General features: G+C 54.7%; 1 protein-coding gene across 3 annotated transcripts in view; it reads right to left on the bottom strand.

Moving 5' to 3' along the window:
• CPNE2 (copine 2) overlaps positions 1 to 26,484 on the bottom strand; it is a 48,008-nt gene that overhangs the window by 20,038 nt on the left and 1,486 nt on the right. For 2 of the 3 annotated variants that reach the window (XR_008423376.1, XM_053906137.1), the window contains exons 2-8: positions 8,427 to 8,606; positions 6,640 to 6,714; positions 4,714 to 4,785; positions 3,752 to 3,835; positions 3,394 to 3,483; positions 2,030 to 2,128; positions 1,396 to 1,482 (exon numbers count right to left, since the gene is read on the bottom strand). Coding sequence is in view for 2 of the 3 variants with exons in the window: in XM_053906137.1 (XP_053762112.1) it covers positions 1,396 to 1,482; positions 2,030 to 2,128; positions 3,394 to 3,483; positions 3,752 to 3,835; positions 4,714 to 4,785; positions 6,640 to 6,714; positions 8,427 to 8,606 (687 nt within the window). In the remaining variant the exon portion in view is untranslated. Of the gene's footprint in view, positions 1 to 1,395; positions 1,483 to 2,029; positions 2,129 to 3,393; positions 3,484 to 3,751; positions 3,836 to 4,713; positions 4,786 to 6,639; positions 6,715 to 8,426; positions 8,607 to 11,386; positions 11,602 to 26,484 lie in introns of all 3 variants that reach the window. The other variant, XM_019455858.2, reaches the window with a different exon arrangement.

Raw genomic sequence — 26,484 nt, 5'->3', positions numbered from 1 at the left:
AGCTGATTGCTCTGTGCCCTGAAACCTTAGTAGAGTCAAGGAGGCCAAGAGAAGACCCAGTCTCATTATAACCAAACTCCAGTCTCTATAACAACACTCAGAGCAACAGTTCCAGTGGGTGAGACTGAGACACACACACACACACACACACACACACACACACACACACACACACGCACGATGATTCCAGGCAGGGCCCAAGGGCCCAGTGTCAGTTATACCTACCAATTACACGGCACAGAAAGTCTCAATTTGTTGCTGTTCAGTCCTTAAGCCCTCTTTAGCCCTGACCAAGCTCTGCTCCGAACGGAGAGAGACCAGGCCTCCAGCTCAAGGCCTTCTGCTATAAATTAATAAAGCTGCTAAAACACTGTGTTGGTTTTGATGGTCTTTGCTCCTTTTGGCAAAGGAGGCTGGCCTTCTAATTTTGGTGGAGTCAGAGGGGGGTTCCTTTCAAAATAAATGTATTTAAGTAAAAAAACAAAAACCAGCCAAAGAAACAAAAAATCGAAGAATGGGAGAAGAAGGGCTGATTACAAAAAGGAGTAAGTAAGGCAGGTGCCAAAAATCATGAAGGGGAATCTGAGGGACAGAAGCGTCAGGCACAAGGACCCAAAATCACGATGCTGTAACCCGACGGATCAGCTTTCACAGAGCACTTCCGCGTTGTGACCTCACTGAACAGTCGTGGAAACCCCAGCCTGTGACAGCGTGGACTCCAGACCGGGACATAGAAGCCTGGGGTCTGGGGTCAGCCAGCTGGCATGGAGAGGGCGCCAGGACTCACTCGGGACCTTCAGGCCCACCGACCAGGGCTCTCGCTGCCCCAGCCCAGGCTGTCTTCCTTAACATCCGGCCTCATTCCAGCAGACGCTTGGCTACCAGACATCCAGGGACAGCCCTGACCACTGCTGGTGTGAACCTCACTCCCCTTCTGGGCCTCAGAGGATCCAGCTCTACCACGGGAGTCACAGTTACCAGAGCCCTCGATGATGTTAGCAGACCCCCACCCGATGTCCCTCTGCCCCGGGGATGCCGAACACGCGGTGGGAAAGCCACCAGCATGGGAAGCAACTTCCCAGTGACCTTCCAACTAGCAGAGGCCCTGGAAGGTCATCTCATGCCCTCTCGGATCTCCTTATATCACAGGAATGTGAGCTGAGACCACCCTTCACATGCTTTACCTAGTTAACATCCCCATTCTACAGATGAGGAGACTGAGGCCCAGAGAGATTAAGCTCAGAAGATCGCAGAGCCAGGATGTGGCAGAACCAGGATTTGAATCCAGGCCTTTCTGGCTCCATCCCCAATGCTCTGTCTATACCTTCTGCGGTGATACCTCCCTGTGTGACCCCAAACCAGGCCCCTGCCCCGTGCCCACCCCTGTTGGCTCACCTTGCAGGAACGCAAGATAATGATGCCCGAGTTCTTATAGTTCTTTTTCTTCCTTTGCTTCTTGGGGTTGATGCACTCGAACTCCAGCTGGGCAACATGGGAAGAGAAAGAAAAGCTCAGCTCAGCGCTTCCATGGCGACTGACCCTCCCCTGGGCCGCAGGATCCCCTCCACAGTGCCTCTTCCAGGAAGCCTTCCTGGATGCCCACTCCCAGAAAAGGTTCCTGACGCTTCAGGCTCACACCAAGCTGTGCCTGCCCAAGGTAGGAGGATCTGCATTGCTCCCTACCCCAGATGACTCATCTATGTCATGTCCAGAACTATGTGTATGCCCAGAACCACCCCCCAGGGCCCAGCTTCTTGGGGGGAGTTAAATGGATAATCTTGAGTGCTCCCCACATGCTGGGCACTTTACCTGTATCATCTCATTGAATTCCCACTCTCTTCCTCTGCCCCATTAGACAGATGGGGAAACTGAGGCTCAGAGGAACTGGATATTTTGCTTAAGAAGTCCTTCTTGATTTAAGGTCCTACAGCCAGAGAGGTGGGATCTGAGCCCTAGTCTGCCCAAGCCTGTGCCCCTCGCCCGGCCCCCGCTGAGGTTTCAGGGTCACACACACACGGGCCCATCTCACCGGGACACCATCACGAGCCTCACACATCTGCGACACTGAGGTCTGGAACTCGCCGATGAAGTCATGGCCTCCGTCGTTGTCATAGTCGTAGCACATGACCTGGGATGGGTCCAGCGAGGTCACCCCAGAGCAGCCCCCAAGGATGTGCTCTCCAGCCCTCTCAGCTGCCTTAGCAAACCCCATGTCTTCCTTTTGCTTATGCTTCCCCAAACCCTCCAGCATCTGCCTCGCTGGCCTGGGATGACACTGTTAGCTTCTGGACTGTCTCCTGCAGGAAGCTTTCCATGATTGCCGGCAAAAGGAGCACCCCAGCAATGGAGGCTGTACACTCTGGAGCAGGAAGCTTAACTCCTTATACACCTGTCTCTCTCCGCTCCTCATCTGTCTGGGGCTGTGATCTACCTGTCTTCACAGGCCATGGCCTGAGGCCCTCCCTAGACTCTTAACTTTCCCTGACACAGGTACAAAAAAATCCCAGTTTTCTATGCTCTCTAATCTAGCCACCACTCCTAGGAGGAAGGCAGGAATTATCATACCCATGCCACCGACGGGTAAACTGAGGCTTCAAGAGAGAAGCACTTGCCCAAAGTCTCGCAGTGGCAGTAGTAGACCCAGAACTAGGTTTCCTAGTACTGTGTTTCAGAATCCCCGCCCTCGCCTTGCTGGCTTCCTCTCCCCCATCTCAGACATGGTCCCTGAGGGTTTTTAGAGACCAGTATTCATTGTCCTCATCAGTTGTCCACCTCAAAACACCACAGGGACAACACTTGGTCACCTCCAAGGTGTTTCCACAGTTGTTATCCCAGCTGGCAGCAACGCAGCCCTCTGGGAAGAACCAGACAGTCATTCTGTTCCTGTTTTAGAGGAGGGCTCACAGAGACGGGAGCCTTGCCCAGATGGCTCAGAGGGTCAGGCAGACCCGAGACAAGAGCCCAGGTCCCCTGTCTCTCCCCCTATATAGGTTCTCCTTTCTACCTTGATAAGAAAGAGCTTTGGGGGCCCCTGGGGGGCTCAGTCAGTTAAACATCCATCTCTTGATTTCAGCTCAGGTCATGATCTTGTGGGATTGAGCCCACACTGACAGTGCACAGCCTGCTTGAGATTCTCTCTCTCTCCCTCTCTCTCTGACCCTCCCCTGCTTGTGTTCTCTCTCTCTCAAAAATAAATAAATAAACTTTAAAAAAAATCCTAAGTTAAGAAAGAACGAAAGAAAGAAAGAAAGAAAGAAAGAAAGGAAGGAAGGAAGGAAGGAAAGAAAGAAAAAGAAAGAAAAGAGCTTTGCCAAGGCATCCCCAGAAAGCCTCAGATAGACTGGGAGGCTGGAGCTGGCAGGGTGGGGTGCAGGGCTCCCAGCATCCCCTCACCTGGATGGGCTTCTCCATGTCCCCATCACACAGGGACACCAATGGCACAGTGAATGGTTTCCACACAGGGTCCAGCGTGTACTTGATCACCTGCAGTACGTGAGGGCCAAGGGTGAACTCAGGCCCAGGGCAGCAGTGCTCTGGGGTGGGACCCGATGGGGATGGGGGTGGGGAGACCCACGACCACGCTTCTGGGGATGGAAGTGAGGATCTCTGTGGCGGGGAGGGAACAAATCCTTTGGGCACCGTTGTGGCCTTTCCTGCTCCCTGCATCACACACAGCCCTATCCTGAGACACTGGGGGTGGCCAGACTAGAGACCCACTGGCTTAGAGACCCCCAGAATCCCACGCACCCACCTCAGTCCTGTGAACCAGCATCCACTTGCCATCATCTCCCGGTTTATAAAACTCGAGAAATGGGTCTGACTTCCCAAAGAGGTCCTGGAGGAGGCAGGAGGATGTGGGTGAGGGAGGCACGACTCTGGCGGATTCAGATGAGAGGTGGGGTGGCCCAGCCGCTGCCCCCAACCCAGGCTCAGGTGCGGGAGCGGTGGGCAGAGCCAGTCGCCTAGGGCCAACCAGCTCCCCCACCATCCTGGCGTTACCAAAGCCTGTGTTCAGAGACCCTGAGACCTGGAGTCCGCAGGAGCTACAACGTAGACCGGCCGGGACTTCCAAAGGGCTATTGTTTCCAGTGCAGGGCGATGCCAATGGGAGGATGTGATTTTAATTTATTTTAGTGGGCATCTGAAAAACTGAAACTATCCCAGCCCATCACAGAAGGGAGATGATGTCCTCTGGAAATCCATTTATTTAAGTTAAAAAAAAAAAAAAATGTGTCAGGGAACATTCAGGGAAAAGAACTTCCCAGGCAGAGGGAATACCAAGGGCAAAGGTCCTGAGGCCTTTGAGGCCTGAGGAGAGTGCCTGATGTAATCCTGGAACAGTGATGAGGCTGATTTGGCTGAGGCAGAATGAAGGTGGGGAGAGTAGAAAGGGTGAGGTCGGGGGTGGGGGTAGGGGGCTGTGGACAGGGGCGGGGCCCTGTATGTTACTATAAGGATCCTAGCAATTTATACTAAGTGAGACAGGGAGTTCTAAGCAGTGGGTTTCCATCTATGTCTTGAATACCTCTAAATAACGGGAAACTCACTACCTCAGTGGTAAAGAGGTTCTAACTTGGTCCTAAGCTACGGACTTGTTCCTGGATGCGGGGTGATAAAGGTGATAGCCAGAAGCACCAGGATTAGGCCGCACACCCCTGGGCTGGGGGAGGGATACTGCTCCCTGATGGAGAAACCCCTCCTTGCCTGCCTTACCTTTTTGTCCAGCTTCCTGCCCGCCAGACTCAGCGTGATGACCTGGTTGTCTGACAGCTCCTGGGCAGCAATCTGTAAAGCCACAGGAATGTGAGGGGTGGGACCTGCCCCTCTGGCTCCCCCTGGCGCCCTGCCAGGCAGAGTGAGCACGGGTGCTCAGGAGTCAGTTCTCCAGGGCTGGGAAGGGGAAAAAAGAGGAGGGGGAGTACCGGGCCACCCTGGTCATGCCCCTTGTCTTTTCAATGGAGGTTTTCCAAAACCTCCATTGCCATCTTCTGGAAAATGGGGTAACCCATCTGAATATGAGGAACCAGAAGTGACTCTGTGTGGCTAAAGAGAGGAGGCCATGTGAAGCTGTTACCAGACATGAGGGGAGATCTTGAGCCTTGGGGAGAGGTTCTGGGCCAGGGAGCAGCTTGACAGGCCCCCTCATGCCCCACCGCAGACCTCAAAATGCCACGGCATTGGGGGATTCCAGCAACCTAACCGTGCAGCTAGGGAAACTGAGGTCCAGGAGTCACCTGAGCTCCCTCTGCTGTCTTGTCAGCTCATGCTGTCATCTGTCTTCCATGCCTTCGCCATTGGCCATGACCCTATGGCCCCAACCCAGCCAGTGATGGACCAGCTGAGTGACCTTGGGGCTACCTTTGCCCTCTCTAGGCCTCTCTCTGTCTCCCCTTCCTCACAGGGTAGCAGGGAACGCCCTTGGGCTGACAGCAACACAGGTGAGCTGGGTCCTCTCTTGGCTAGGGCTTCCTCTCCCCCCACACCTGTAGGACAGCCTTACCTACAAGATACTTGACCTTCTAAAACTACACAGAAGCCAGGCTGGATGCCAGGCTCCCTTTCCTCTCCTCCAGCAGAGACTTGCTCAACCACCTTGCAAGATAGGTCCTATTACTGCCCCCATTTCACAGAGTTAGGAACTGAGGTTTGGAGTGGCACGGTGGAAGTGCTAGGGGTAACAGTTACACCAGCCGGGCTGGTTTCCAGGTAGAGGGGAGCTGGCTGGTGAAGGTATTTAGATAAGGAGGTTCTGAACCCCAAGAGGTTGGGAGGAGACATTCAAGGCGGCAGGAACAGTGGCTAATGGTCTGTGATATGTGTGGTATACTAAGAATTCAGTTTGCCTTGAAGCCAGAGTATGCACACGAAGGCGTAAAACACGGCTGAGGCAGGAAAGCAAGGTGGGGTCCCTCACAGCCTTGAATGCAAAGCGCCACGGGCGTGGGGAGCCAGGGAGGCTCCAGAGCAGGAGGGGTGACTATATATGAGCACATACAGGTTTGGCCCTCCTCCCTCTAGCTGGCCAGTTCCTCTGGCCTCACGCAGTCTCTGAAGGGAGAGAATCTCACTGAGCCTCACCTCCCCAGGGCACTTCCTCTCTGGTCTCCAGGTCCCTCATCTGTAAAACAGGTTTCCCAGCCTTCTAGGAGACCTTGAGGACCCAGGACTGTTCCGAGCAGAGAGCCTGCGTAAGGCTGGACTCATTGCGCATCACTAGAATCATTGCACATCCCATGGCTGGAACTATTGCGCATCCCGAGGCTGGAACCGTTGCGCATTGCAGCCGCAAACAGAGCTCCACGGGTCAGGCGCTCCTCAAAGACCCCCTAGGGCAGGCCAGGAGGGGAGGGCCAGCTGGGAGGGCTAGGGTGGACTCCAGGAATGGGTAGGAGCGCCCCTGCCCTGGGAGTAGGAGGCCACAGGGGCCTCTAGCAAGCCCCCTACTCCCAGCTTGGCGGCCCCCAACGCATCATATGTGGAGCCAGGAGCCCGTTGCTAAGAGACCTGTTGCTAAGTTGTAAGTTGGGCCTTTTTACTCCAAACAAAGCTGGTGATTATCTGGCAGGGAAGCAGCCCATTGATGGGGGAGGGCAGCGAGCAAAGGCGGAGGGGTGCGGAGAGCAGGGAGGGGGCTGGTACCGTAATCAGGCCCTTCCCTGCAGGCTTGTCATTCATCAGCAGCAGAGGCCGAGTGATCTTCTTGCTGGAGACGATCTGGGGTGGGGAAGGAGAGAGGAGAGTGGCGTTCCTGAGGGTTGGTGGGGAGGAAAAATGCTCAGCAGTCACCACTCACAGCACGCGCATGCACACGGCTTCGGCTCGGCACTGGCACTGGCGGGTCGCTGGCTACACCTCCCCATGCAACCAGCAACCATCGCTGACTCCAAGGCGCCGCTGAGGAGACAGACGCCCAGAGGGGTTAAGACACTCGCTGGATGTCCCACAGCTGGGGCGCAATCCCTGCAGTCCACTCCCACTGACCCGGTTGCCCCCAGGCAAAGGTTCTTACCAGGCTCACATTCTGGAGGCCCCTGCAGGGAGTCAAGCCCCCTCACTGCCTCCCCCAAAGCCACCTACAGACCCCACCCTCCTCAGGGTGTGATCCTGATGGAGAAGAGCAAATCCTATGTATTTTCACGCTCCGAAGAGAGAGGACATGCACACAGCGCTCGGTCGGCGATCAACACAATAGAGAGAGGAAAAGCAGAACACATTGTAAAGTCGCCCCTCCGCCATCTCTGTACCCCATCCCCACACTCTTCCTGGGCCACCCTGGTTCTCGGTTTCTTGGGGGGGGGGGGGGGGGATGTCAGTGTTTCTTTGTGCTGCCGTGCGCACGTGCTGGTTTTCCTCCCCAGTCCACTCTTGCCCTGGCCCTTCCTACCTGCTCAGAGCACGGTGGCCTTCATCACCCCACGCGCAACCCTGGGCTGTGGGTACAGCCACGGGGGGCGCCAAAAGGCACCAGACGACCAGGAGGAGAGCAAGGCTGAGCGGTGGTTTGGCAGATCTGACGCTCCCACAGCTTCAGCTCTAGTCCAGAGGCCTCCATGCTGTGGCCACATCTCTCACGGGGCCCTGGCAACCTGCTGCCCGCCCTGCCCCCTCTCCAGGCTACGGGCGGTCCTGCCTGTGGCAGGTGCTGCCAGCTCACCCTCCAGCTCTCTCCTCAGTTAACCCTTTGAGGGCGAGGACTCCAGGCAGAATCCCAGGGACACACCCTGCTTCTCACCCAACTGTGGGCCCTTGCGTTTTTTCCATCCCATCTCCTGGAAGGCCCAGGCCATTTTTAATGTGCACTGTTCACCATAGACTGAGCAGTCGTCAGCAGGCCCCAAGTGAAATGGGGGGAGACTGAGGCCCAGAAGGGGGTGGGGGCTTGCCCAAGGGCACACAGCAAAAAGGGCTGGAACTCCTAACCCTGTGATCTCCAGCCTCGATAACTTCACCAAGGACTGAATTGGATGGGAAAGTGTGGCCCAGAGAGAGAAAGGAAGTTGCCCGAGGTTACACGGTAAGCCAGCCACGGAGAAGGATGCCCATGGGTGCCGTGGTTGCTGGTCAGGTGCTCCTAAGCCAGGAAGTCAAGGCCGCATCTGATCACTTCTGACAAATAGCAGTTCTGGCCACATGGGGTCCCCATTCCTGTGTGGCAACAGCTCGCAGGCACCGTGCTCAGTGTTTTCCACCGGGAACTCTTCAGCCTGGCCCCAAACCACCAGGCTGCTTACCCCCTTTCGTGCCTGCTGCCCCCCACGCCTATCCGCATTTGTGATGCTACCTCGAAAGCCAGCCAGGAAAATGGGGCCAGGGAAAGCAGGTGGCAGCAGAGGCTCTTTCCAAGGGACTGCCCTGTCCTTGGGAGCAGGGTGATGCCCAAGGTGAGGACTCCCTTGCCCTCGTCCACCGGGAGGGGCCCGGCTCACCGTGCCCAGGCTGCAGGAGAACTGGCCCAGGAAATCATGCTCATCGAGTTGTGTGCTGGACTTGTCCTGGTCAAACAGGGCGAACTTGAGCTTCTGCACCTCCTCAAAGTGGTAGTCGAGGACGAACTTCTTGGAGAACGCGGGATTGAGGTTGTTGACGGCAGTTTCTGTCCTGTCGTACTAGCAAAGGGGCGGGGAAGCAGAAGCCTGAGTCAGGCAGCTGGTTCAACCCTTCTCGGGCTGCCCGAAGTCATTCAAACTTGCTAAACACCTACTCTGGCAGGCCCTCGTGGCCAGTTACCTGGGTGGCTGAGGTAGTTATTACTCCCGGCTCACAGATGAGGACACTGATGCACAGAGAGGTTAAGGGACTTACCCAAGATTGAACAGCCAGACGGGCAGTGTCAACATTTGAACCCAGGTCTGGCTCTAGCACGGACAGTCTTAACTCTTCGACTCTGGCTCCACACCAGGTGCCAGGGGAAGAGCTTGAGCCGTGTCTCTGCCTAGGTAAGTGGCAGACAGTAAGTCCCTTTCGCCATCAGAGCCTCTGTTTCCAGTTCTGTGCAACGAAGGGATTTGACTATCAGTGCTTTTAAGCCTTTTTATCTGGGAAGAACCCTTTTTTCAAACCACATTTCACATGGAAGCTGAGGGAGGGAACAGAAAGAGGGCGGGGTATGTAGGGGCAGGTGGGGGCAGATGTTGGTATGTTGCACAGATTCCTGGAATGTCCAAACTGGGAACTGTACAGACCAAATCCACCCCCCCCCCCAACCCCACTGTGGAAACCAAGGCCTGGGTAAAGACAGGGCCTTGTACTGTGGGTCAGCGGTGGGGCTGGGACAAGAACACTGCCTCCTGGCCTCTACACTGAGGCCCCAAACCACGGAGTCTGGGCGATAGTCTATTTTGGGGCCTGGGCTATGTTGATTTTTCCTCCCACCCAGTCCATTTCCGAGGGCTGGAGAAGCAGGGATGGAAGAAGTCTTGGCCCTGGGCTATTTTTAGCCAGGGTGGCCAGCCTGGGTGAGAGACAGATTGTCAGGGGTGGGGGGTGGATGCCACGAGTGGGGGTGTGGTGCGGTGGGGATTACACCATTCCCTGAGGGGTAGGCGGAGGTCCCAGAGACCCGGCAGAGGGAACCAGGGTGCTCCAGACATGCTGGCTTTAGTCCTCGGCTGACCTCATGTTCCACCTCCCGCTTCTGGCTGTATCACCAACGCACTGGGTGACACAGAGGGGCCCCTACCCACTCTGGGCCCATTTTCCCTCTGTGAAATGGGTCAACAATCTCAGCACCAGTTCCTTGGCATCATGAGAAGGAGCCAACATCTGTGGAAACTCTTTGTAAACCACAGTACGTTCATTGGGCTGCCCGCTGTGGCTCAGCTGGATAATTATTAAAAATAGATACGTATTTTGGAAATTTTACATGCACAAAACTATCTCAAAGGCCGGACACCAAACGGTCAACAGTGGGTCTCTCTCTCTCTCTATCTCTCTCTCTCTCTCTGACACACAGGTTTCCCACCTTTGCTGATTACTTTCTTTAGGGCTGTATGTATTTTCTAAATTTACTACAATGAACAGAGACCCCTTTTGAAATAAAAACAAAGCCTCTTTTAAAACTTGAAAGTGCTAACAGTTTGCATTTCTCAATATCCTTCCTCAGGCTGCATCTCTCATCAGCCCACAGGCCAAAGTCTTCCAGTTCAGAAGTCCTGAGCACCATCCACAGCCCCAGGTCTGGGTCTCTGCAAGGTAGGCGGGAGGGAAAATATCCTCATTTTACAGATGAGGAGACAGGCTCAGAGAGGGACAGCCACTTGCCCAAGGCCACACAGCAGGGAGTGACAGACCTAGGTCTTGGCCCAGCTCTGGGACCAAAGACTGAGTTTCCCATTTCTCTGTTTGCTTCTTACTGAATATATGCTCATTTAGGAATAAACATGGCGGGGCGGGGGGGGCGCCTGGGTGGCTCAGTTGGTTAAGTGTCTGACTCTTGATGTCAGCTCAGGTCATGATCGCATAGTTCTTGAGTTTGAGCCCCATGTCGGGCTCTGCACTGACAGTGTGGAGCCTGCTTGGGATCTCTCTCTCCCTCTCTCTCTCTCTGCCCCCCACCCCACTCATACAAGTGTACTCTCTATCTCAAAATAAATAAATTAACTTAACAAAAAATAAATGTGGAAGGTTGTTTTAAAAATGGAAGCATTTTGTAAAACCCTAAAATATATTTTAACTATATATTACAGTAATTTAAAATATTATGATATGGGGGGGTGTACACCTGGGTGACTCAGTGGGTTGATTGTCAGACTTTAGTTCAAGTCATGATCTCCTGGTTCATGAGTTTGAGCCCCACATAGGGCTCTGTGCAGACAGTATGGAGTCAGCTTGGGATTTTCTCTCTCCCTCTCTCTCTGCCCCTCCTCTGCTTGCGTGCATGCTCTCTCTCTCTCAAAATACATAGGTAAACTTAATAAAATATTATGATATGAAACAATATAATTATAAATCGAAATCTATGAATTATAATAACTTACAAATACAATTATTTGAAATAATAATATGAGTACAATTTTTAAAAATGTTTATTTATTTTGAGAGAGAGAGAAAGAGAGAATGCAAGCAGGAGAGGGACAGAGAGGGAGGGAGAAAGAGAGAATCCCAAGCAGGCTCTGCACTGTCAGCACAGAGCCTAACGCAAGACTCAATCTCATGAACTGTGAGATCAGGACCTGAGCCAAAAGCAAGAGTAAGACACTTGACTGAGCTACCCAGGTGCCCCTAAAATTCAATTTTAAAAGCAACAATCTTCTAAGTAACCCCTGGCCCACCCTCCAATGACCTCCAAGGGTCTATCTAACCTGGAGGTCCCAGGATCCAGTGGGAACCCCTCCCCGGCAACCTAGCCACCCTCCCCCCAGCCAGGGCACACATGGAGGGGCCTCACCTCAATCCACCTGCCATCATTCTCTGTAAAGAGGACACAGAAGGGGTCAGACTTGGAGGTGACATCCCGGTCCAGCAGGTTCTGGCCACTCACTGACAGTTCCACCTTGCACACACAATACTGGGAGCCCATGGGGGCCGCCCCCGCTGCCGGGGCGCCCCCACCAGGGATGTAGGCCATAGGGGTTGTCGGTGCTGGCAGCAGTTCCTGGCAGTCTGGGCGGGGAGAGAGGTGGGGGTCAGAGAGGGCACAGACATCCGCTCTCCCACCCTACCCCGAGGCGGTGTCACCAACCTGACCCTTCCAGATGCAGGTAGAGACGGAAGGAAAGGTGTGTGCATGGGATAACACAAGCAAAAGCTTGACCGAAGGAGAATGAAGAAAAACGGGTCCTTAGCAGGCATGTTTAGTTTGAAGGTATTATCTGTGCTGGTCAATTGTTACACACACAAGTCCAAGGTGCCCCTGCCAAATCAGCGACAGATCACGGTGGACGTGGGCACCCAGAATATTCATTTTGCCAGGAAAACCTAGGCTTCTCCTGAGCAATTAACAGTTTGGAATCGTGTGGCTACCGTGGGGCTTATCATTGCTCAGGTTTCCCTCATTGCTTTGGCCACTAGGAAGCTCACTTCTGATTACTTATCCAAAACTCGACTTTGTTCATTGCAGTCTTGTTCATCTTGTATCCTGGGCCTATGCACAGGGACTGAGGCACTTAGTGTATGCTTGTTGAATAAAAAAGAGGAACGAGTGTCTAAATCAGTGAACGGACAAACCCTCCACATGGCTCAGATTCTGCCTGAGTTGGTCATTATTCCCAACATAGAACTCTTCCGCTCGTACGTGACTTCCCCAGATTCCATGCCCAGGGCCTTATGTACCCTTCCACTGTCACAGCTAATTACTGGCATTTGCTTACGTTAAGCAGTTCTGTTTTCCAGCAAGCGCAAAGTGTTCATTTGGAGCAAGGGAAGAGAAACCCATCTCGGGGGTGGAGGGGAGCTTTGGGTTCCACCCATAACAAGGCCCTGCGGACAAGCCATCTGGCTCTCTGTGCCTCAGTTTCCACTTCTACCCACGAGACATCAAGATACAGCCTTGCCGAACTCCTGTGGTCAGGTCTCTTCCACTGGCTCGTGTGTAGTTAACACAAGCCCTGACCCCATGTGGATGAGGCCTTGACTAATATTTCAGCCCCTCCCTGCTGAGTGAGTAACCAGCCCTGTACTCCCCCAGGGGGGAGAGGTAAGAGAAGGGTGTTCCCTCGGGGGGGGGACGCAAACCCGACTTACTTACTCACAGTGTTGACCACAAGCTGGGCACATGATCTGCACAATGTTTCTAATTCTCATTCAGTCTTGTGGGTCAGGGACTAATATCACCCTGTTTTCCAGACAAGGACCCCGAGGCTCGTTCATCCACTCTAGAGTGTTTACTGAGCATCTACTAGGTCCCAAGAACCAAGCCAGGACTGGGATCCCGCAGTAAAAAGGCTGCCCAGTCTCAGCCCTCACAGCCTGGCTGACGGCTCGGGGACAGCAGCCAGGTCCTGGGGGTACTGGGGCTTTGTTCTGAGTGATGGAAGTCTCAGAGGGTTTTAAGCAGAGAGGTGACATGACCTGATGTGTGTTTGGAAAAGCTGGCTCCAGCCCCTGTGGGGAGGAGGGGATGTTAGGCTAGGAGAGGCAGCAGGGGGGCTGGCGAGGAGGCTGCTGTCATCCAGGGAGGAGGGACCAAAGCACGCCCACCCGTCTCCCTCTGACCCCAGCCATAGCCCGCTCCCTGAGCCCCAGCCTCTGGCTGGGCAGACAGATGCCCCAGTCTGCGGGAGGCCCAGGCCAATGTGGGGCTGGCACCAGAGGCCCCTCTCCCTCTGCAGACACAGCGAGCCCCGGGCATGCCTGGGAGGATCCGGACAGTGGCAAAGCCAGTCCTCAGCCCTCTCCCTCCCACTGTCTGTCCCGACAACCTCATCATAATCACGCGAGCCCGGAGCGTCAGGGCAGCACTGCAATTTGCCTGCAGGATTTATTCTTGTCGTGTAAAAATTAGTTTCCACTGGAGGGGCCGGAGAACTGCATTCACTCTCCCCGCGTGCAGCTGGGTGGCCTTCCACGTGGGGGCGGGGTGAGCAAATCCTCGACCCAGTCAGGAGGGCGGAGGGGATAGGGACGTCCAAAAGGGACACCTTGCCGTGCGGCTGGGACAACACCTGTTTGTGCTCACAGCCGCCCTGAGGTGGGGTGGGTCACAAGAGTCACCCCCATTTTACAGATGAGGAAGCTGAGGCCCAGAGAACAGAGGTCACCTGCCCAAGGTCTCACAGCCAGGTAACCGCAGAGGCAGGGTATAAGCTGGGTCTCTGGCCTCCCCAGGCCAATCTGCGTGCTTCTGGCCGGGGTAGGGGTGCTGCTGAGCGTGGTAAGGAACTAGGACCTGGGTGGGGACAGAGGGGAGTCGGCCAGGCAGAGGGAACCCCAGTTCCTCTGGAGTCGCACTGCCCGCACTTCTGGGGTCATCACTGAGGGGGTGGGTTCCAGTTTACCCGCCTCCTCTGCACCTCACGGGCCCCCTTCGTGACACGCTGGACGGCCCCACAAGGGCCACCTGTCCCCTGCTGCCAAGTCAGAGGCATCTATTTTCCTCCGGAGGGGTGTCAGGACGCACGCCAAGGCTGACACACTTTCTGTGCATGTACACACGTGTGTGGTCACACACACGCACATGTACGCACGCCCCAGACCAACACAGGCAAAGGCACGCGGGCCTATGAACACCGTGGGGCCGCTTCTCCCCTGCCCTCCCCCAGTCCGAGCCACGGTCGTCACTCCAGTGTCCCTGCGCTGTCCTCCTGCCCCACACCGGCTCCGGCCTGGTGGAGGGCATGGCAGGGAGGGCCAGGTCACAGGGGAGGGTCAGGCTGGGCCGAGCTCCCCGGAGTCCACCGTGACTCCACCTGGTCTAGCTGGCAGGCCCTGGCTAGAGCGAGCAAGGGGTGGGCAGGGCAGGGGCACGTCTCCCCCAGCCAGGGCTAGGTTCCCCCGTCCCCAACTCACCCTCTGGCTGGAAGCTTCTGGATCCCCGAAATGGGGAGCACATGATGTCCGGAGTTGGGGCAGGCGAGGGTCAGAGCGGGCCCCTCTGTGCCAGCCCGGCAGCGGGCAGGCGGGCCGGACCCTGAGGCCTGACGCAACGGAAAAAGAAATCACAGCTTATGCTGGGCCAGGCCCCCTCCCCTCCTACTCCAGCAAGAGGGCAGGCGGGCAAGGTGTCATTAAGGGAGGGCTGGGCCTGCCATGCGCATCTGGGCGAAATGGAAACCTCCCCGATGCAGCACCCGCCCCACAGGTCATTTGAGGTTACGGGCTGCACAGGGGGCATGGGGAGCCAGGCAGGGCCTGCTCGCAGATGGTCCCGATTCTTGGCCCAGATGGGCACGGGCCTTCTAGGGCGACCGGATCCCCAGGGAAGGAGCTGGAAGCCAGGGATAATACAAAACTAGTAGCTGCTTTTATGGATGGGTCGGCTGAGGCAAAGAGAAGGCAGGGCTTGGGGATTCCCATGCAGTCATTTCACAAACGTTCCCTGAGTGCCCTGCGATGAAGAGTAACGAATGAACAAGACACAGAGGCCTCGGTCCCCACAGGCTCTAGTGGCCCCAGCTAACACATCTTGCCCTTCGGGGAGGACAGGACAGGATTTGGAGACGCTGGCGCTGAACCATAGATCTAGAACATTATGGTCTCAGCCAGAAACCTAGGAACCCATCATCCTTGACCTCTCTCTTTCCTTCCCCCCGCCCCCCGCCACCACCCATATCCCCCTGCTGTGTAGATTCCACCTCAAGATGCAGCGAGCGATGTCCTTATCACCCCCTCCCCCCCTTCCGCTGCCTTGGCCCAGCCAGACCGCCATCATCTCACGCCCAGCCATGCACTGGTCCATGACAGATCTCCCAGAGCAACAAGGAGCCAGAGTGAGTCTTTACACATGCAAATCAGAGGCTACCACAGTTCTACCTAAAAATCTTCCAGTGGCTTCGCCTTCCAGGCCACACCAAACCCAAATTCTCTCCAGGCTTATAGGGCCCTGCTTGACCTGACCCCATCTCATGCCACCCTCCCCCTCCCCCTGTCTGTCCCAGCAACACGGGCTTCCTCCTGCTCTGCAAACAGATCAACCTCTCTTCTACCTCAGGGCCTTTGCATTTGCTATTCCCTCTGCCAGATGTGCTTTTCTTCACAGGATAGGTCTTAGTTGTCAGAGGCCTTCCCTGGTCACTTGAGCTAATGCAATTTCTGTCTCAACACAATCACAACCACACTGTTCCCTTCACAGATCATTGTAATGTGCAGTCACTTTACTTGTCTATTTGCCTGTGTATTGTCTGTCTGGCCCCCTAGAACATAATCTCCACGAGGGAGGGATCATTCCCGCTTCTCTAGCACCTAGGGCGGCCTCTGCACATACCGAGTGCTGAATAAATGCTTGCCAATGAATAAGGGAGGGAGAGAACCCACCATACAGGCTCTTTAATCTCCAGCCCCAGAGAAATCACAACCACGTCTCCCTGACATACATCACGAATATCACAAAGCCATTACTCAAACCCTGGAGCCTCAAGATTACTCTAAGAGGCCAGCAGGAGAGGGCCTCATATCCCACTTCGCAAGAGTGGAAACTGAGGCCCAAGAAGGGGCAGTGGTTTTTCTAAAATAGGGAAGGATGATGCTGAGGTCGAAGGCCACCTTGCCTGACTCTATCCTTTCACCCACTATTGGCTCCAGTGGTTCAGGACCCAGGGGCTGGGCTGTGCGCCTCACTCACTGCAGGGAGGAGATGGTGAGGCCAGAAGGGTTCCCAACTCAGAGATGGGCAGGGACAAGGAGACACTGAGAGGCAGGCACAGGGAGATGGGTAGTAGGGGTGGGGGAGGCAGACAGCTGAGCTGGAGACCTGGAGAGCCAGCTGGGGAAAAGAGGGGATAGAAGGGAAGGGAAGGGAAGGGCTGACCGAGGTGCTCAGGGAGGCAGCAGCCCCCACCCCAGAGTCTCAAGTGGTGGGGACGACGGGGCAAGTGTAACAATGGGACGGCCTATCAGGACTTCTGGTGGGGGGATCACGTGCTGCATGAAAACGCGTCTTCAACTTGATATTTAGAAGATGGAAAAGAAATTCTGTTTTTGGTGCCAACTGTGGAACAAAAATCCTCTACAAAGTCTTGTTAGTGGTAGTAACAAGGACAGGGGCTCAGTCCTCTGATCAGTACCCCCAACAGTTAAGAGCACAGACGCTGGACTCAGAATGCCTGACTTTCAATCCCTGGCTCTGCCATTTATCTGCTGTGTGACCCTGAGCAAGTTACGTAACGTCTCTGGTCTCAGTTTCCCCCTCTACAAAATGGCAGACGGTGAGAGTGCTCCCGGGGGGGTATTGCAAGGAATAAGTGCAGTAAAGCACTTAGAATGACAGTTTGCAGCTTGTGGTATTATCAGCAATTCTTGATGGCTGGGGGACGCAGGGCAGATCAAAACCCCAGGAGATACGTGAAGTTTGCGGATTATGTAAAGGGGACAAAGAGTTCAAACTGGTTGAGAAATACGGCCCTAGGTTCCCCTTAACTGGAAGACACAGTGCTGGGATACCAGTGGAGAGCAAGGTGGTGGGTGGGGGGCCAGGGAGTGGATAACGGATTCAGACCCCATAAGGTGCGTCCTTCAGGGCCTCTGGGTCCTTATCCATGCAGCAAACCCCACTCAGTGGGGTTTAATCACTGACCACAAAGGCTCCAGAGGCGATGGCCCTAGGCTCTCATGGCTCCCCGTATTTTTCCCAGATGGGCCACTTCAGCATCTCCTGGGAGCTTGGTAGAAATGCAGCATCCTGGGGGTGCCTGAGTGGCTCAATTGGTTGAGTGTTTGACTTTGGCTCAGGTCATGATCTCGGGGTTTGTGAGTTCGAGCCCCACGTCAGGCTCTGTGCTGACAATGCAGAGCCCGGAGCCTGCTTCAGATTCTGTGTCTTCCTCTCTCTCTGCCCTTCTGCTGCTTCCACTCTGTCTATCTCTCTCTCAAAAATAAATAAAACATTAAAAAATTGATACACACACACACACACACACACACACACATATAAAGAAATGCAGCATCCTGGGCCCCACCAGACCTGCTCAGTCAGAATCCCTAGAGTGGCACTTAGCAACCTGTGTTTTAACAGCACTCCTGGTGATTCTGCGGTGGGCTAAAGTACACACAGACACCAGGGGGGTGGCCAGGTGGGCATCTTGCTAAAATGCAGATTCTGATTCAGCAGGTCTGGGGAGAGACCTCCATGTCTGCATTTCTTTTATTATTATTATTATTTTTTTTTTGTTTTTTAATGTGTATTCATCTTAGAGAGAGAAAGACAGAGGCAGAGACAGAGAGACAGAGGGTGAGTCGGGAGGGGCAGAGAGAGAGAATTCAAAGCAGGCTCCAGGCTCTGAGCTGTCGGCACAGAGACCAACACGGGGCTCGAACTCATGAACCGTGAAGTCAGACGCTTAACTGACTAAGCCACTCAGGCGCTCCATAATAGCTGCATTTCTTTTTCTTTTTTTTTTTTTTTAACATTTTTTATTTATTTTTGGGACAGAGAGAGACAGAGCATGAACGGGGGAGGGGCAGAGAGAGAGGGAGACACAGAATCGGAAACAGGCTCCAGGCTCCGAGCCATCAGCCCAGAGCCGGACGCGGGGCTCGAACTCACGGACCGCGAGATCGTGACCTGGCTGAAGTCGGACGCTTAACCGACTGCGCCACCCAGGCGCCCCAATAGCTGCATTTCTAACAAGCTCCCAGGTGATGCTGAGGCCACCCATCTGAGCCTGAGCTCCTAGATCAGAGGTTGCAGTATGGCCACCCAACGGCTGACCATGTGTCAGGGGTGGCTCTGCTTAGCCCACGCTCGGCAGAATAAGGCAGACGTTGTATCTGGTCCTCATACAAGGACTGTCAGCCTCACACACGGAGTCTGCAGGCCAGGTCTCTGCAGATCTCTGAGTTTGCGATGTTTGGTCTAGAGGGTGACACTGTGAACTGGAACCCTTGGCTAACCAGATGCCTGGTCCCCACTGGCCCCAGTGGCTGCACTGGCTGAACTTCTGGGGTCAGATCATGTCTCAAATATGTCTAGATCTAAGTTGCTCCTTCGCCCCATTTCCTAGATGAGAAGATCCAGAAAGACAGATGGTAGCTGTATTAGGCTTCCCCAAAGAAAACAGAACAAATGGGATATCTATATATATAGAAAGGGATTTCTTTTAAAGAATTGGCTCATGCAACTGTGGGGGCTGGCAAATTCTAAATCTGTAGGACAAGACGGAAAGCTGGGAATTCGGGTCAGAGGTGATGTGGCAGTCTTGAGTTCAAAATCCACAGGACAGGACAGGACAGGCAGACCAGAAACTAGGCAAGATTTCTATGTTTCAGTATTTTTTTAAAAAATGACTTACCCCCAACATGGGGCTCAAACTCAGAACCCCAAGATCAAGAGTTGCATGCTGGGGCACCTGGGTGGCTCAGCCGGTTAAGCATCCGACTTCGGCTCAGGTCATGATCTCACAGTTCGTGGGTTCAAGCCCCACGTCGGGCTCTGTGCTGACAGCTCAGAGCCTGCAACTTGCTTCGGATTCCGTGTCTCCCTCTCTCTCTGCCCCTCTCCCGCTCACACTCTATCTCTCTCTCTCAAAAATAAACATTAAAACAATTAAAAAAAAAAAAAAAGAGTTGCATGCTCTACCAATTGAGCCAGGTGCCAGCTGTGTGCCCCTCTATGTTGGAGTCTTGGGGCTGAATTCCTTCTTCTTGGAGAAACTTCTTCTTTGCTTTTATAAAAGGCCTTCAATTGATTGAACAAGACCCACCCACATAATGGAGGGTAATCTGCTTTAATAAAAGTCCACTGATTTAAATGTTAATCAGATCTAAAACAATACCTAGACAGCAACATCAGACTGGTGTTTTAACCAAACAACTGGTCACCAGAGCCTAGTCAAGTTGACACATAAAATTAACCATCACTACAAACTTCAGCCTCTGGGAGACCTGCCATGGGGAAGAAAAACAGGGTGCTGGGGCTGGAGTTCTGGGCCAGCCCTTTCTAGATGTAGGAGATGGGTGGGCCTACTCCCACCCTGTCAGCTGGAAGGGAAGAGAGGAGGTGAGTGTGGCTGTGCTGATGGAGAGATAATAATAAAATGAGAGTAATAATAATGTCCGCCCCGGACCCTGTGCCCAATACCTTATGGGCTTAAACTTCTACGGCTTCACAGCATCCTTAAGCAAGAGGTTAGGATCACCCCCGTTCTCCAGATGAGCAAAATGAGGCTTGGAAGGATCTGCAATCCAGAGCCTCTGCTAAGATGACTCTGGATAAGCTCGGTCCTTCCGAATCTTAGTTTTCTTACCCATCAAACAGAAAGTAAAAAAGGCCTAACACACTGTAAGTGCTGGCTCACAATGAGGAAGACCTCTCCGTGGCTCTGGGCCGTTCTCTGGAGGACATCCAAGCCCCTCCCCCGCCCCGACAGAGCCCCTCCCACTTCCGGCTCCAGCTGTGGTGTCCACCACACAGAGGGCCTGGAGCGCCCTTCCCCCTTGTTTACTTTGCTTTTTCATTCTTCCAGCTCAGCTCAGCAAAACCAAAAGCAAGTGATACTGCTGTGCCCCCTCCCACCGCCCCACCGCCCCTCCCGGGATGGCCAAAAGGAAAAAGGCTGACAATACCAAGTGGTGACCAGGGCGTGGAGCACCTGGAACTCTCATGCTGCCAAAGGGTGTGTGCCCGGGACGACAGCCTTGGAGGGACGTTTGGCAGGGTCTACCTAAGCTACGCGACGGAGCCCCTGTGATGAGCCAGCAATGCCCCACAGAAACATGCACCTGTGTTCACCAAAGGACCCCCCCCTGCCCCCCCCTCCGCCCCGCCCCGCACTGACTTTCACGGCAGCACTATTTACGGTAGCTCCAGACTGGATGCACCCTGAACACCCCTCATCAGGAGAAGGGATAAAGAAATGTGAACACCCACGCAGTAGACTATACTGCTGGGGGCACGAGGGCAGAACGAGGGTGCCAATGATCCGGACGGGTCTCACGAACACGCTGAATGGAGAAGAGCAGACATAAAGGAGCGCATGGTCCTGTCTGATTTCATTTATACGAAGTTAAATGCAGGCCAAACGGATCTGTGCTGCTGGAAGTCAGGAGGGAGGGGTGCTTGTGACCCGAAGGGGGCACCAGGGGGCTTTGGTGATGGTCACATTTCTCTTCCTTGACCGGCTGCTGCTGACAAATGCTCTGGTGTGTGGACAGTCACGGAGTTGTACGTGTGGGATGTCTGCTCTATTTTGTATGTTTTATAATGTGATAAGATTCGAGGACTCCTCTACAAAGCCCCTCCTGAGCCCCTGGTCTGTGGGGGGGGGGGGCACTGACATCGTCACCATATTGTAAGTACTGGCTTAGGAGATGTCACCGTCCTTTGTTGAAAGTGAGGAAGAGCGAAAAGGTGAAGGGGGACTACAGATTCTCAGAATTCCAGGGCTGCTGAAGTCTGGGATTTCAGAATCACCAGTCCCCTGAATCCCTGAGCCGAAAGGCTTTTGGTTTATCTGGTCCCACCTTCCCAGGCATACACCAACCCCAACATCCCACAGCCCCAGTTCTCTGAGTTGGGCGGTGGGGGGCGGGGGGGCGGTCCAGCCCCAAGCTGCTCATATCCCTGGGCCCTTCCTGCAAACCCCTGCCAGGGACAGCCCCCAGAGTGGGCGGGGCTGGCTCCGAGGTGCGAGGTGAAGGGGGCATCTCGACACAAATCCACAAATCGCCTCTCTACCTTAGCTAGGCTCCCGGCTGCTATACTCAGAAGACACCGCACTCCCGACAGGCAGCCGGGCCATTATGGGGATAAATATAGATGCAGACAGCACAGCGTGGAAGCTGCAGCAGGGGTCTGACACCCCTGGGGTCCCCAGCTTCCATCAGACCACACCCAGGGGAGGCTATTCTCTGCAGCCCCCACCTAATCACTAAGCTCTGGCCCCTGGGGAAGGGGGCCTTCCTTGGGACCCCGAGGCCCCTGGTTCAGCTCAATCTTGGTCCAAAGGGCTTGGCCCCGTGTCTCCCCAGCCTATCCCTCGAGGGGCTGCTGCCGCAGGCTGCACGGTGGCCTCCAGCCCACCCCCCACCCCTCTGGGAGTCAGGAGTCAAGGCCTGCTTCTGCCACCTCCTCCCTCCTAGGCCTCAGCTCCTTCATCAGCAAAGTGGAGCAGGTGATGGCCTGCCCTCCCACCTCCCAGGAAACGCGACAGAGGACGGGTGTAGATATACTCTGGGATACAGAAAGTACTTCGGGAACTCGGGAGTGGGTCTGGCCAAGCTCGGAGGGTGGACCAAGCTAATGGAGGGTGGAGGGCATGGTGACAGTGAACACCAGCCAAAGTCATTCCAACCTGGCTTCATTTGTAGGGGGCTGTGCGGCAGCCTGAGGGACAGAAGCCGCCCTGGGCCTTGCCCTGTGGTGCCCATGCCTACCTGGGAATTACCACGGGGAGACTAGAGACAGGGGTGCCCAAAAAGTGTGTTTTTGGAATTCTTCCAAGTTCCTTCCCCTCTCTGTGCCTCAGTTTCCCTGCCTGTGAAGAGCCTGGGCTCCTTTCAGCCTTGAGGAGTCTCTAAATACCCCTCAGTCTTTCCTGGGCTGCTCTGAGCCTCAGCCCCAAGCTCCCACCCAAAATCTCTGAACTGATGGGCCCTGAAAGTCATCAGGGCTCACCCAGTACCGAATCCCCTCGTGGGTTCCCGCATGGGGGTTAGATCTCTGCTCACCCCTCCACATGTGGGGCTCTCCCTACTCTTTGTTAACGGTGTCTTACAGTTCCAGTAGCTTTTATGCTGCCCAGCCCACACCCTGCCACACTGAAGGGGTGCCCCCTGCCCCTCCTCAGCCAGACAGCGCGGAGGGGTGTCTGTGAGCCAGACAGCAGGTGCTACTTCAGGCCCAGGCCCTTCTCAGCAAGTCCTCCTGGTCAAGGACACTGCCATCTGTTCTTCAGCTCTGGGTCCCAGCTCCCAGGAAGTCCTCCCTGAGAAGAAGTAAACAGTAGCATGCACTGGGCGTGCCTGGCCCTGCCCCAAGGTTGACAGCATTCTGTTTAGGCCTCCCTGCAATCCCAGGACATGTGCCCTCTTACTAGCATCCCATTTTACTGATCGGAGAACCGAGGCACAAAGAGGTTATGTAGAGGTTAGAGGTTGAATTATGTTCCCCCCAAAGCTAAGTTGAAATCCTACCCTCCTAATTCCTCAGAATGTGATCTTATCTGGAAATACAGGAGCTGCAGATGTGACTAGTTAAGATGAGGTCATACAGGGGTAGGACGGGCTGTTAATCCAACGCGACTGGTGTCCTTATGAGAGGGACCGTATGAAGACACTGAGGGAAGGAGACAGAGATCGGTGTGATGTCCCCAGAAGCCTGAAGAGGCAAGGAAACACACCTCCCCTAGAACCTTTAGAGGAACATGGCCCTGCCCACACCTTGAATTTGGACTTCTGGCCTCTGAAACAGAATATATTTCTGTGATTTCGAGCCGTCCGGTTTTGGGTTCTTTGTTATAGCAGCGCTAGGAAACGAATACACTGCCCAAGGTCATCCAGCTGGTCCATGGCAAATCAGAGCGTGACATCAGGCAGCTGGGCTCCCTATGTGCACGCTGCAAAGCGCACCCCTTCCTGAGGGGCCGCGGGGTGACTTGGAAAGATTGCTGGGGCCCAAAGGAGGGAGAGGTTGAATGGCGTCTTCTGCTGGGAGCTGAGCATGCTCTCTCCTGCATCATGGGGAGGGGAGAGCAGGGATACAGTCGGCAAACCAGATGCCCCCAGCTCCCGACAAGAGCCACCGAAAGGAGAAAGAGAGCTGGGTCATAAGGAGAATGGGCTCTTGGAACACACGAAGCATGTTCCCAATGCAAGGCTTTTGCATGTGCTGTTTCCTCTGTCTGGGGCACGCCTCCCTCTTTCATTCAAAAATATCCACTGAGCACCTGCTGGGCACCAGGCACGGCTGGGATACAGCCATGAACCAGAGACTAAGGCCCTGGATTAGCATGCCAGCTCGAATGTCACCACCTCCTGCTCTAGAGGCCTCCCTGAGCCTCACACACTGCACTCCCCCATCATTCACTCTACCTTGCTTTATTCTCTTTGGGGCATTTTCCACTATCTGAAGTCTTTCTGTCTCCTTGTCATTTGCTGGCCTCTCTCTGTCCCCCCCGCCCATTCCACTCTGAGCTCCATAGCCGCGCTCCCAGCTTCAGCACAGCCCCAGGCCCAGAGGAGCTGCTTAGTAAACATTTGTTGAGTGACGACAGGTGGCCACACAATGACTGGAAGGTGGGACCCAAAGCCACAGGTGGAAGAGGAATGACTCCATACACTGCCCTCTTCAGTTTACAAGCCCTTTCAAAGCTGCCTAAAGAACCCCATGAAGAGAGCAGTGGGGGCAGCTCGTGGTCTAAGAGTCCCCATTTCCTAGACAACGAAGCGGAGGTCAGAGGGGTTAAGAGACATGGCCCAGGTCACACGGGGAATGGGGACTCTCCCCAGTACACCTCGGTCCCCTGAGTGGGCAGCCCATGGCAGCAGCTGCCACCTCAGTCTCCTCCAGCCCCGGGTCCTTCAGTGCCAGGCAAATCCCACCTTCTCCAGACTCGTACATTTCCCTCCTCCATCAGCAAGGCCACTGCCCTGTGCCGGTCTCCCAGCACTTAGCAGGGAGAGCAGGGCTCCCTCCAGAGACCCGAGAGGGCAAGCTTATGACTCCTCGGGGCTCCATCAGCCAGCATCACAGAGTCCTTTAACAGGAGGCTACAGTGCGGGGCAGCCCCAGTCATTTATCTTCTCTAAGTGCAGGGAAAGGGCCCTGGACAAGATGGACGCTATCCTCGCCTGTTCGTGGCGCTGACACTCTTTGGGAAGGGGGGCAGATAATAAGATGATACACAAATGAATAAATAAGATGAGTGTAGAAGGTGGCTAACGCCCGAGAAAAATTAAGCAAGGTGATACATAGTGAGTGAGCAAGTAGCAGCTAATTAGCCTCATCTCAGACCCCGAAGGAAGAAGGTGAGGACAGAGCTAGGAGAGAAACTCTCCAGGACACTGAAGAGCATAGTCCACTTGACCCCACCATGGGAGCAGAGGCCGGGTGGCTCAATGAGGGGAGAGGGCACTGGGCTGACAACGAGAAGGCGCCTTAGACCCCCACGCAGTTCTGAGGCAGTGCAGGACCTCAGGAAGCCATGACCCCGCTTAGGACCCCATATTCTCCCTCTGGACAGTGGGGGTGGGACATGACTGTCCCCTTCTCCTGTTGTTGGCTGCCAAGATCCTAGGATGACCCAGCCTCCTGGCTCCCAAGGAGCCCATCCTGTGTCCTGCAGAGGGCTGGGCAGGAGGGGAGGGAATCCTGTTCCCTTTCTGAGGCCAATTCTCCAAGGGAGAGGGGGCTGGGTTCTTGAAATGATTGGCCCCGATTCAGCAGCTCCTGTAAGGGTTAGAGGGGGACAGAGGGAAGGAGACTTCAGCAGCAGGCAGACGGGGCCCTGGCTCTGGGCTGGGGGCTTCTCAGTAGGGGACGTTTCCTGCCCCCAATGCTTCCTGCTCTGACAGGAGCTTTTCTGTCACTCCTCAGAGCCCTGTGGGCCAGCCCAAGGTGCACAGGGGGGGAACCTTTTTGCATCCAGCATCCCTCATGATGTTCTCTTTGGGAGAACCTTCCTACTCAGGACTCTGCACCTTGAACAGTCCAGAAGTCTGACATTTGGCTTCTGAGGCTCCTCTCTCCAGGGAGGAGGTGGGAGAAGGAGGAGCAGGCTGGCCTGAGAAAATCCCAGAAGGAATCCTAAATGCAGCTGCCCTCACCGGGATTATGGATATTCCCAGGAATAACGATGCTCACAGTTACCAGTCACTGAGTGCTTACCACCAGACCAGTCAAAATGCTGGCATGTGAGCCCTTTGTCACCTAATTTAATCCTCACAACTACCTTTAAATAAATACACAACCACCCTAAAAGATCACAAAGCTATACAGCGTATTGTTCTCACAACTTTACAGGTATAGAAACAGAGGCTCTACTCCCAGCCCTCTTACGTACCTGAGTTTTTCATTTTCATGGCCCCTGGGAGGGGAGGGGTCCCTTGAAACACCACACTTGCCATTCATGAAGTGCACCCCACTTTGCAGAACCCCTGTCCCCTGGTTCCAGCCTCCCAGCAGCCCTAGAAACGGGAATCTGTCATAGTTTGCTTCATTTTACAGATGGAAAAAGCCCCAAGCCCAGTGAATGACAAGGCACACAGACAGGAAGTGGCAGAGGGCAAGGAGAACCCAAGTGTCCACATTCCCAGCCCCTGGTTCTTTCCATGGAGAAACCTGCCTGAGTGACCGCGTGCCTGGGGCCAAAGCAGTGCTCACTGGGCCCTGTGCCAGAGGGATTGTAATAAAACCACTCCTTTATGTCTTCATGTTTGCACCCAGCCTCCAGGCACACAGGTCCTTGACAATTAGCCCATTTTACAGATAAGCACCAGGTCAGAGAAGAGGAAGGGCCCCCAGCCCGCCACCGGGTGGGCATTCAGCCCCAGGTCTCCCCAAGCTGGCCACAGACAGGTTGCAACCGCTGAAGGGTACAAAGGGGTTCCCACGTCCGCACCAATTACTGAAGCTGTGGGTGCGCCAAGGAACAGAAAAAGCCCTCCATCCATGGATGACAGCCCACACTCCTAGGCAAGCAAAAACTAAGGGCACACAAAACAAAGGGCAGCTCACATTCTCCCAGATCCCTTGAGGGTGTCACTTCCCAAAATACGCAACAGGGCTGGGAGAATCACAGACATCAGGATGAACCCTCAACTGGCTACCAGAGCCCTGGGTTCCAGTTCCACTTGTGCTCTTGGGCAAATCACAGTCCCCTTTGAAGGAGCCCCTTCCCAAAGGCCTTGTCCAAGGAGGGAGGCAGAGGTCGGGGCTGGGATGGGATGGGATGGGAT

This window comes from Panthera pardus, unplaced genomic scaffold, assembly GCF_024362965.1.
Source record: "Panthera pardus isolate Hobbes unplaced genomic scaffold, ASM2436296v1 HiC_scaffold_18, whole genome shotgun sequence".
NCBI lineage: Eukaryota > Metazoa > Chordata > Mammalia > Carnivora > Felidae > Panthera > Panthera pardus.
This window is presented reverse-complemented; position numbering and strand designations above follow the sequence as displayed.